At 34.2% G+C, this 12,065-nt stretch overlaps 2 protein-coding genes across 3 annotated transcripts; both read right to left on the bottom strand.

The window, feature by feature from the left end:
* LOC137808446 (V-type proton ATPase 16 kDa proteolipid subunit) lies at positions 1-2,489 on the bottom strand. Its single transcript, XM_068609565.2, has 3 exons — positions 2,236-2,489; positions 1,869-2,154; positions 1-405 (listed from the first exon to the last, which is right to left on the bottom strand). Exons 1-3 carry the CDS (start codon positions 2,309-2,311, stop codon positions 273-275), a joined length of 495 nt encoding a protein of 164 aa, XP_068465666.1. The 5' UTR covers positions 2,312-2,489; the 3' UTR covers positions 1-272.
* A 2,617-nt stretch (positions 2,490-5,106) lies between these two features.
* VND1 (vascular related NAC-domain protein 1) lies at positions 5,107-9,326 on the bottom strand. Of its 2 annotated transcripts, none has more exons than XM_090299771.1 (4): positions 9,149-9,326; positions 7,810-7,986; positions 7,200-7,471; positions 5,107-5,929 (listed from the first exon to the last, which is right to left on the bottom strand). In XM_090299771.1, the coding sequence occupies exons 2-4, from the start codon at positions 7,964-7,966 to the stop codon at positions 5,366-5,368; spliced, it is 993 nt and encodes a 330-aa protein (XP_090155897.1). In that variant the 5' UTR covers positions 7,967-7,986; positions 9,149-9,326; the 3' UTR covers positions 5,107-5,365. The 2 variants fall into 2 exon arrangements, with proteins under 2 accessions (XP_090155897.1, XP_090155896.1); XM_090299770.1 differs by lacking the exon at positions 9,149-9,326 and adding an exon at positions 8,421-8,589.
* Between the last annotated feature and the right edge of the window lie 2,739 nt (positions 9,327-12,065).

Here is a 12,065-nt window from a genome sequence, read left to right on the forward strand (position 1 = left end):
TTTTGAAGAGTAGAAAAAACAGTGAAAGTAAATGGAATCAAAACATACATCTGTCTTATTATGGAGATCTCTATTCTAGTTTGGATTGAGCATATAATTAAAGAAATAATTACGGCCTAGGAAGAGATTGATTGACATTATTCCTGGACAGCCTCAATTTTATAATGCGAACATAAGTAGACTCACATGAGCAAGCCAAAGCAGGAGTCAGTGTACAGTCATTACCCATCAAAATCTGTGGCTGTGTATCACATCCAACAGCAAATTTTATATCAATCAGCCCTGGATTGGCCGGCACGGGAAGAGAGGATGATGCCAACAATAAGACCATACAAGGCCAAAGCCTCAGCAAAAATGAGGATGAGAATCATTCCAACAAAAAGCTTTGGCTGCTGAGCATTTGCTCTGCAAAATAATTACCAACATGTCACATTCAGTTTGTTAAAATGAAACTTAAAATCTTAAATTATCATTAGTAATTCTGAATCAACAGGCGGAGTAAACTAAAATGCAATGTGATGTGTCACCTAAAACTAACCATATCGAATTTTACCAAACTAGAGACACCATACTATCATCCCAGGATCTGAAGAAATTAACAATTCCTTGCAGCAGAGTACACACGTGTGATTACGGCTCTGCACTACTTTTTGTTGTCCATGCATTTTATCACGATAAATGCATGGAAACATTCAATCTCTATATCAGCAACCCCATAAGATCTCTTCCACCCATCACTAGCAACTTGGTTACTGTTTATCTTCAACTGATAAGACACTAATTAGTACATCAAAGGAAATTTTCACATATGGTTTAAGCACACATTCCTTCTGCCCAATTGTACGCTAAAGCAGTCTTCAACATTTCACCACATTGCATCTCTCCAAATTGCGAAATGTAAAAGGCCATTGTGATTTTGGATTCACTAATTAATTCAAGGATTGCAGCATTTGGAAATGAAACTTAGTTGACTTGACAATACGTACACAGAAACACATCTAAATATCAACAACATTCATTAAAAAGTGAGTAGAAAGAAGCTACTTTGATGGGTACCAAAGCAGTGGTAGGTTGCACAAAGATGAGGCTCAAAATATCACATCAGGTGGATTCACATGGAATCATCCATGTTCAAAATAACGTTGAAATGTCATGCCATCTAATGTGATTTTAAGTAAATTTTCACAATTCCCGCGTGGAGGAATTGATTATGGGTCTAAGAATTGATTTTAAGTTCAAACAACTTTAGATAGCTTTTGCATTTGATAAAAAGTATTCTACTTAGTCTTACTACTAACTTTCGTTTAGAACAAAAGAAAATCCAAACGCATCAAACAACTTCAAAATCAATTTTAACCAACATGGCATAATTAATTTCATTCAAAATCAATTTCACATACACACAGTGAACAAAGTATTTCAAATCACAAACAACAGTGGTAATACTAGTAGTAAAAATACTAGAAGTAGCAATAATAAGTTCAATAAAAGAAAAAACCAATGAGACGCATTCATCACTAAACACTTCCAAACTGGCTAACAAGACCCAAATAGATGTTTCTTCATTTCTTCATTCTAGTGTTGCAACTTGCAAGTTGTAAACTCGCGAGTTACAACCACACAAAACACTCCGAAAAACTAATTCACACAAGTAAAAATATATGTATTTTGATGTTATACTAGAATAACTGATACCAATAACACCATAAAAAAAAAAAATATGACAAAGTAAAACTGTACACACACTCCCCCCTCACACATGCGTAGTATTTGATAACTAACCAATAACAAGCAAACAGAACAGTTGCAATAACTCGATTTAGAAGAACAGTTCATGATGGAAAGGGAAGAATTGAGAAGATGAATACCTGACACCAGCGTCGCCGACGATGCCGATGGCCATGCCGGCGGAGAGGCCGGCGAGGCCACAAGCGAGACCCGAAGATAGGTGAGCGTAACCGTCGAAGAGGTAATAGGATTTGGCCTTAGGGTTAATGCCCGTACTTATGATAACCGCAATGATCAAACCGTAGATCCCCAACACACCAGCCATCACGACCGGCACGATCGATTTCATCACCAGCTCCGGTCTCATCACTCCCATCGACGCTACACCCACGCCGCTCTTCGCGGTGCCGTACGCCGCACCCATGCCTGAAACGACGCAAAAATTCAGGTAAATGACATCGCGAATCAAAACGATGATACCAAAAAAAAAAATAGTGAAGAGAGTACAGGAAAAAACGAGAGCGGCGGCGGCTCCGAGGAAGCCAAAGAAAGGAGCGGTTTCGTCACCGCTGAAGGCAGCCATTTTGTTTTTGTTCGGAGAGAAAGCGATTCCGTTGCGGTTGTTCGTTCTTTGATCGCTACCTCTTCTCTGTTTCGTTTCTTTATTTTACTTTCTTCTCTGCTTTCAAATAAATTATTTTTCAAATTAAAGATTAAGAAAACAATTTCAATTTTAGAGGACAGAAGGAAACTAACCACAAATTTAAGAATCTAAAAATATATTTAAATAAAAAAAAAAATTATGAGATGAGGTTTATTTGAATTGGGCTTCGGCTTGGTTTGATTAGCCGTGATCAGTTTTATGGCTTTCTACACCCTCCAGTTTTATCTTTCCACCTCCTCTTTATTCTGATATTTGGAATATAAATTTTGTATTTTAAATTATATAATCTAGATTGTAAAAATCACAAATTTTAGTTTATGGATAGATTTAATCTTGAAGTTTCTAGATTTCATATTCTGAAATTAAAAAAATGTTCAATAAAAAATATAAAAGAATAATTTTGTATTTTTGAAAGTTTGCATATGTATAACAGTTTTAGGGTCTTGGCCTTGTACATTTTTCGTCCTCCACAACCTTTATTTTTAAGTTTTGGATCTTTTTTTTATTTAGAGAACATTCTACTGAAATAATTAAGTGGATTTTCTTCTAGCACAAACAATTCATTTATAATTTTTTTCTAACTTGAAACATGCTAACATAATCGAAAAGTCTTTAAAATTCACATTTTAAATAAAAATATATAAAACGAAAACAACTTTCTCCTCTTAATACAGATCTAAACCTTTTTTAGAAAATAAAGTTAGTAAAATAATATATATAGGAAAAAAATATAAATTTGAAACCCAAATTTTTGGTTCAAACATGACAGCAAAACATAAAGAAATAAGTTTTAGGGTGCCCAATTTAAAAGCAAGCAATAGAAATGTAACATTATTTTAGTTTCACGATACAAAAAATCTATCATAACTAGGTTGTAGATGAAATTAAACTGTTTTGGTCAAATATACTTTTCTAGATAGTAGAGACCGAAATAATTTCATTTGTAAATCGAGATGGGTAATAATATTCTCTCTCACAATAATCTATCACATGAGATGGATTTTCATTTCTCTTTAATTTTGTGTCAAATTTCTTTGGAGACGAAAATATAACGAGTTTAGAGCTATGAAGCCCAGACACAGATACGAGTATGGATACGACACGGATACGGACACGGAAATACGACTAAATTGAAAATTATAGGACATGGGACACGACTATGTATGAATTATTTCCTTTTTTATTTGTGGATTTTCTTAAGATTTTTATATATATTTTTATTTAAATGATTTGTTTAAGATTTTATGATTTTATTTGAGATTTTAGTTAAGATTTTCTGTGAAATAAGGGTTTACAGAGTGAACCACGCCCCTCCAGCGTGTCCAAGGAGCGAACCGCGTCTCCTTCGTCGTGTCCTGGAAGAAGGCCGTATCTGACCCATACAACACCGTGTCGTGCACACCCGCCGCATATCTGCGTCGCTGACGTGTCGGAAGCACAAACGGTTCGATTTTGGCCGTATCCGAGCTTCACAGGTTTAGAGATAGAAAATATCTATCTTTATATATATATTTTTCACTAGTTGTGACATTGAATAATTGTATATGATAAAAATAGTTTATAGAAATTCAAAAGAAAAGGAAGTAAGTAGTTTAAAGATGTTACAAGGTGATTTTAAAATGTCAAGATACCAATATCATTTTATTTTAAAGATTCATTGATGATGACACTAGTAATGTTATATATTTTGAAACCTTTCAAGTTATATATATAAAATCTACAAAAGCATTAATATATGTTTTTATTTTTTTTAATAAATATTTGATGATAGATAACTTTGTTTTAAAATAGTGTGGTTGTTAGCTCCCTTGGTAGACTAAACAAAACAATCACAAAAATTACTACTAGTTCAGCCTGAAATCATGCATTATGGAAAAAAAAAAGTTACTAAAGTGCCATACCATGACCAAAACAACACACCTGCATACATTACAAGAAAATCATCAAATAGAAACCAATTTGTAGAAACCAAAATAATTAGTTGCAATAATAACTAAATTAGAGACTATTTTAGAAATTAAAAAGAAATTTGGTTTCTAAATTAGTTTATATTATTTTCTATTATTGTTAAATAGTTTCTAAATTGGTATCTAATTAACAACCAATGTTTTTGCTACCAAATTTAGAAACTAAATAATTGGTAGTTAAAACCTTAGTTGCTAATTAGATATCAATTTAGAAACTATTTAACAATAATAAAAAATAATATAAACTAATTTAGAAACCAATTTTTTTTTAGTTTCTAAAATGGTCTCTATTTTAGTTTCTATTGTAACTAATTATTTTAGAATTTAAAAATTGGTTTCTATTTCATGGTTTTCTTGTAGTGATAAAAACTTAGTATATGTAAATCAATTTTTCTTAGTGGAATTAAACTATGATAAACTATTATAAATGGTTTATATATAGTGATTTGCGACGTTGAATTAACACAAATATTTTATTCATGTCTTTTGCAAAGATTAAGCTTATACTCAAACAGAGAAATAAAGCAAATTGAACCAGAGAAATGTGAGCAAATCTAAGTGGCTTCTAAACATCACCTAAGAAAGAAGTGGCAACATGCATGCTTAATGAAGAGGGCATATGATAAGGTTTCTTTTACTAAAAACTTAAAGAATACAACATTTAATAGCTAGGAATAAGAGTGATGAGATGGTGGAATATCACTATTTTTGTGGTGTGGCTAGGCACTAGGGGACTCATTATTACGCAACATATAGCACAGTATGTGTTTGTGATAATTTAAGTGTTAAACTACTTAGCTCCTGAGAACTCATATTGGCAGCATCAATCTTAATTTACACTGACACACCGCACTCGTGTCTGATGGGAGCAGAGAGATTCTAAATTCTCACTCCTCCATGCATTTTTTTACAAATTAAGATTACATATCATCATGTCTCTCAACATCCATAAAACATTTATATAGTTACTACCAATGCAACAAATTAACCCTACTCATGGATCCCTTCATTTTTCAAATACACATATCCCAATGTCACAGTCTGATGAACTTGTATTCAAAAACGGGTTGAACTTGTTCCTTTCATTAGTATTCTGGAGTAGCAACAATGCCATGTCCGAGCCAGTGTGATGAGTTGCAAAGCTTGACATCCCTTCTATTTCATGCCTCTCTTCTTGACTCAACTGAGAAGCCACAAACTTGTCAAGTGCCCTCCAATCAGTCACTTTCTTTGTGTTGGATAATTCCTCTGGGGAACCATTTTCGTTGTTAATATTCTCTGATATTAGTAATGGCATGGAAGGACTTTCTAGCTGAGGAAGCTGCATCACTCCTTCTGCATGCATCAACCTCAAATTATTATCTGCTTCTATCTCTTGCTTGTACAAGAAACTTTTAGCTGTAATTTGATTCCTCTGAGGTTGCCTTAACATGAGGTCAATAGGGTTCACTGAAGAGTTGACACCACGTGCTTGTTCATCGTATATGTAGCTTCGATCCCATCCTTCAATACTCTTTGTTTGGCCGTTAGTTCTTTTCCTGAAGGCTCTGCACACAACCCATCCTTCTTCCTGCATACACTCGATTATGTGTTGGAAAGCTAAGATGAGACTTTTGTGGACTTCTTTCACTGTCTCTTCAAATGTATTATGTTTGACTTGACTAGGTCAACCAATGTTTTTAAAGGAAAAAAAAGTGAAAGTTCGTGTTTAACTTTTTATGAGTGTTTTTTTGCTGTTAGCTTTTGCAATTTTTCGGTCTGTTTGTAAGAAATAGTAGTCAAATAAGCAAATCAATAATTACATCCGATAGAAAAGCATTTAATAAAAAGATATTGTTGTGGCTTATTACATGTTATGTTTGATAACGAAATAAGACTCCTTTTGGTTCTTTTATTTGTTTACCTTTTCTGTCTTCCTAATTAAAAATTGATATGTACTAGCAAAAGGTTTGTAAATGGTGACATTTTCTTAATTATTAGCTTTATTTCTGGTTGATATCTATGTCAATTTTCAACCAGAATGACAAGAGAAAAGATGAAACAAAAACTGACAATTGATTTGAATCCACTACTATGACTTTAAAACAATTTCTTACTTTTTATAAGTAAATAACAATTTATTGAAAACAAATGACTACGATTTTTTGTTCAAAGTCATTCCCGGCCATAATGTGGCTGTGCTTCTGTTGGTGTAGAGACACGTTCCTTTGTTTCTCAAAATTTCTTTTACCATATAAAGGTAAAAAAGAAGAAGATGGGTTTTCACATATGACAAGAATTAAAAGAGTAGCAGAAAAGAAAAAGAAAAAAGTTGAATAAATAGGCTTTTGAAAGAACTGACTTTTGACTTGCTGTTGGAAAAAGTTCTGTAGCAAATAAGTAGAAAGCTTGTACGTGCCTTGAATATTCAGCTAGTGGTGTACGAAAGCAAACTTGTCATTAGGGTGTATATTAAATTATAAAACTGATTTAGGGGAACCAATCAAGTGCTTAATATGAGACTAAACTAACGTGAGAAACAACGTTTTGGGTTCCTTGGAAGTGATTAATTAACAGTGACTAAGCTAGGAATAGTAGTGGATCCCCAGTATAAAAAAAGTTTCCTTGGTTGCGAGTGTGAATAGGACAAGGTTAGGGTAGTGAAATGTGTGATAATTACGTATAATTGAGTAAATGAAGGGCCATCTAAAGCCACTCATCAAGTGTGAACTTATATAAGATCTCAAATTCAACTCCATAAACAAGAAGATAATTGTTTATATATAGTTGAGAAAGCAAGAATTTAGGAATGAATACGTAAAAGGGTATATGGTAGTGGTAATATATAAAGATATACTTGCCTGTGGAGGTCCATTCTCGAGAGTTTCAAGCCTATACTCGTGCATGATCCAATCACTTTTTTGTCCATTAGGGGCTCTTCCTTTGTAGAAAACGAGGGTCTTTCTCATGCCAATAAGTTTGGTCCTTTCGTACACTGATTTGTCTCTTCCTGTCGCCTTCCAGAACCCTGCCATGGTAGCTCTGTTCGTTCTTGTCCCAGTTGGATATTTTTTATCTTTATGACTAAAGAAATACCACTCATTCTGCTCCTCATACCCAATCCTGCATCTCTCTGCCAAACTCAAAAATAAATAAATAAATCTACCTACACAACACTTCTTCAACAAAACTTTCATCAATTTCACAGTTAAAACATACTTTGATTCACAAACAACTCAAGGTCTAAGTGGGTGTTTGGGAATAAGAAATAATCGTTTCTTTTTCCTTTTAAAGTTCATTAAGCTGAAACAAATGGAAGATTTCACTTCTTCTTAAATAAACTGAAGCAACTAAACGTTCAGTACATGTATATATATCATGCATTACCTTGTAGGATACTAATTAAGCAGTACTAGCATACGTATAATATATATATATATAATACGTTTATGTATTTGTGCATATACATACCTTTGAGATCCCATGGTTCAATACGATATAGGTCTATTTCTTTGATAACGTCAAGATCAATGTTCTGAGAAGCAACTTTTTTCCTGAGATAATAACCCACAAGTTCTTCATCTGTTGGGTGGAACCGAAACCCCGGTGGGACACATGACTCCATCATATATATATCAATCACTGGAACTGCATCAAATTCACCACCACCACCACCATTAATACCTTCCACCCTTGACTTTCTCCATCATGTATAAATTATAAGCTTGAAGAAATGAATGTATGTGTGTATGAATGTGAATGTGGGAGAGAATAGAGAGTGAGAGAGAGAGGGTGAAAGAAGAGAAGCAAAGAGAAAACACTCCAGTAACCAAAAAGCTAAAAAGGCAAACCCCAAGAAAAGGAAATATATAATAGGAGTCCTCTTGGTGAAAAGGTGGCAAAGTGGCATCAGAGATAAGCATGATCTGATTTGGTGGAGAAATTGAAAAGGAAATAAAAATAAGCGCGTGTTATAAACAAAAACCCATAATTTGAGAAACAATGATTAATTTCTTCCCTGGGTGCACAGAGATCATGAGAGTTAGGTTTTGATGAAAACCATGAGGAGTTGGAGCTTAGACCTCTGTTAGTGAAGGGTGTGCGAGAAACGGACAGCTAGAGCCTTGTGCTAATCATGCTGTCTTGTGTTGCTGAATGGTGCGAATCATTCTCCAAGAACGGGGTTTCCCAATCCACGTTACCATTCATAATTATACATATTCTCAAATAATCACATCAAAACATTTTCACATAAACACTCTACTTTTTATTTGTTAAAAAACACTCATGTTTTTGCACTGCACTTGTACTTGGTGGTAAAAATATTATAAGAGTGAAAGTAAAGAAAGGGTAGATGAGATGACGTTATCAGAAATTGGGCACGCGTTTGGTCGAAAGCTAAAAGCTCGAGGGACAAAAAGAGAGGCACCGTTTTATTGGATGAAGGCCTGCCACGAGCAAAGGGATGATAATAATAAAAAGAAAAGAGAAAAAGTTAAGGATAGAACACAACACAACACAACCACAGTAGCCATTCCCCAAAGTCTGTCTCATTGTGGAAGCTCACCCTCTGACTCTGCTGTCCCTTTGTCGAGAATTTTCACAGCACACATCAGTCTTCAACTACAACTTTTCGGGTACCCTACCCTTACCCTTTGCCCTACGTCCTTCCTTTTCTCGTTTTCATCAACATTTTTCATCAACACTCATTCACTATATTAATCAGTTATCAGCATTAGACATAATTAAATATGCAAAGTTAAGATGAAGAAACAAACCAACACACATGATTATAAAATATTTTATAAACCTGTAAGCTGTGTTCTGAGGGTTAATTGTTATGAGATGTTTGGATTTGGCATGCAGAGATGGCAATGAGCTGAGCTGATAATCAGTGTTAGTGTTAAAGAGAAGTGCAATGAGGAAGAAGTGGAGAGAATTATAATGATGATGATGATGAGGTGAAGGAGAAAGTAAGAAGATGAATGTAGAAGTATGAGGGAGAGAGAGTGAGAAGAAAAATGGTGTCATATATAAAAGAGAGGAAGGACCACTGAGTTGCGCATGGCTTCATGGTTGTTCCCTCCATAGGTGACGTCATATCTTACCTTCTTTTCTCTTTTTGGTCATGTTTTTGTTTTTTTCTTTTTGTTAGTTTTGTTTTACCTTTCTTCTTCTCCTCCCACCTTCATCTTAGCCAACCTATTTATTTTACTCTCTCAGATTATTTTGTTTTTTTGAACGGCTGTTGTTAAGTATCGTAGACTCAACGTTTACATCATATGGCAAAAATATGGATGGACCCTTCCTTTCTAGAGACATCATGTCTCGTACCGTCACTCACTTCATCCAATTCATTTTTCATATATTTTCAGCTATTGAAACTGAACTTCAAACCATTCTATCGTGGAACTAACTTAAATTAAAGCTTTTAACATGCATCAATTTACTATGTAACTTTCTTAGTGGTGTACATTTTTTTTAAGTTTTTTTCTATCTGCAACAAAGAATATCATGGAAGTATTTGAGGATACTTACCAATTATCTCGAGTAGTCTGTTAGAAAAGACTACTCGAAACAAAATTGAGCCTTACAAATGATACAAAACAAAGTAACTTAGCATGTTTCGAAAAAGGCATACACTTAGCCACATATATATTTCTGACAAAGAATTTTGTTTTATCAGCAAGAAACAATATATACACAAGAAATGTATTTTATAAATTGTTGGAGATCCTACATCGACTAGAGATTAGAGTCTTTCATTGTATATAAGTGGGTGTAAACCTCAATCCTATGAGCCGGTTTTATGGGGTTGAGTTAGGCTTAAAGTCCACTTTGTAACATGGTATCAGAGCCATTTTCGAGACTCTGTGGCTCCATGTTACTTCAAATCAAACAAAGCCGAAAATATAGCAAATCCATGCCTAAATCTGCATACTACGTTGCCTCACACCATTGGCTTTTGGTGCTCCTTTTGAACTTCTACTCCATATTTCATAACAGTTCAGTTTAGACTTCTGCATCATGAAGATGCCCCATTGATCCTGCATAACCACTTCTAGTCTGCAAGAGTATCTGCGCCATGATAGAGCCAAAGAACTTATGCAATCCATTCTGGAACCTGTAATCTCCAAACAACAAGAAAAACACCTTTCCCAGTAGAAGATACTGAAGACCATCATAAAACAAATAGCAAAGGCCACATCATATAAATTAAAAAAATTAGATTTTTTATACATACAATAGGGTATAAATAATAAGAGAAAATTGACACATTTTTTAAGTAGAACATATAATATACATGTCGTTTGGTCTTAACAAGTCAAAACATTGTAAATCGTTTTCTATCATATAAAATGTTACTAAGTTGGTTTATAACTTCACTGTCGGTAATTATTGATTTGGTCTTTCTATTATTAGGTTTTATGAGTAGATACAAGAGGAGTACTGATATAAGATCATAACCTTGCACCAGATTATAATGGATAAGAGAAACAATATTTTACTCAAATGGATAAATTTTTAAACTGATGTCTTTCTATGTGCTATCAAGGTAACATTTTCCTAACGAGAGAGTTAGTATCTTGAGACTTCAGTCCATCAAAGACTATATATAATCCATATAAGATAATAGTGATCTTTTTTATCAGTAATAATTATATGTAATAGTGATAATAATAAAATATAATAAGTATATAAGATAATAGTGATCTTAATAAAATGGAGGTATTTCAGGAATACTACAATCCTTATACAAACATTTTTCGTCTAAGTTCCTTGCCCAAATAAAACAGAAGAACTAGACAAACAAAATTAGCACCCTTAAAGAACCCCTATAAAACCCCACATCGCAAAAAACCACCTAGTAATTTCTGACATATCTCATACATACCAGAGGCTCAAGACACCAATCGGAATACGAAAAACTTATTCTGCGGATTTTGGATAACACCCTTAAGTTGCACCATTGTGAAAATTTCAATGTGGTCTATCATGCCATTTTTAAATTTTTTTTTATCAGCAAAAAAAAGAATATATAATGGAGGTATTTAATGGATACCTCAACCCGCTTTTAAAAATCTTCCTATTCCTATGATTCCACAACTTAACTATCACAGCTACACATACACAACCCCAAACTGGTTAACACTTTTATTCGCCCCACTAATCTTAAAATTTAAAAAATGCGTTTTTGGTTCCCAATGATCTGTCAAAGCCACCCTTATTCACTCATAACACTTGAACCATACTAGCTAAGCAACTCTGCATGTGTAAAAGAGGTGAGACATGATTTCCTCTTCCTCCCCACACAGACAACAAATGCAGCTATCCATCTTGATCCCTCTTCTTGTCAGATTCGCTCTAGACGAAATCTTGTCCTCCAGAACCCTCCATACTGTAACAAGAGCCAATGGTTGAGCCTTAATCTTTCAAAAACCCACGTATAAATCCCCCTCTTCCCCGTGGGCGTCTTCTTTAAGGATTTTATATGCAAATTTGACTGTGAACTCCTTTGTCTCGCCATCTTTCCATATTAACGTATCCTCCTTATCCATATTTACGCTCTTCTCCCAAAAGAAGTAGCAACTCTTGTTCCTGCTTCTTCTCTCATTCAAACAGATTCCTCCTCCAATCAATCTTCCAAACCCACTCTAAATTTTTGTTCAACTCCCCTCCTTGCCAAAGAAAAGATTCCTTATCCACACAATTGAAAAAATCCTCAA

This window comes from Phaseolus vulgaris, chromosome 3 (genome assembly GCF_051622355.1).
Source record: "Phaseolus vulgaris cultivar YP4 chromosome 3, ASM5162235v1, whole genome shotgun sequence".
Taxonomy (NCBI): Eukaryota; Viridiplantae; Streptophyta; class Magnoliopsida; order Fabales; family Fabaceae; genus Phaseolus; species Phaseolus vulgaris.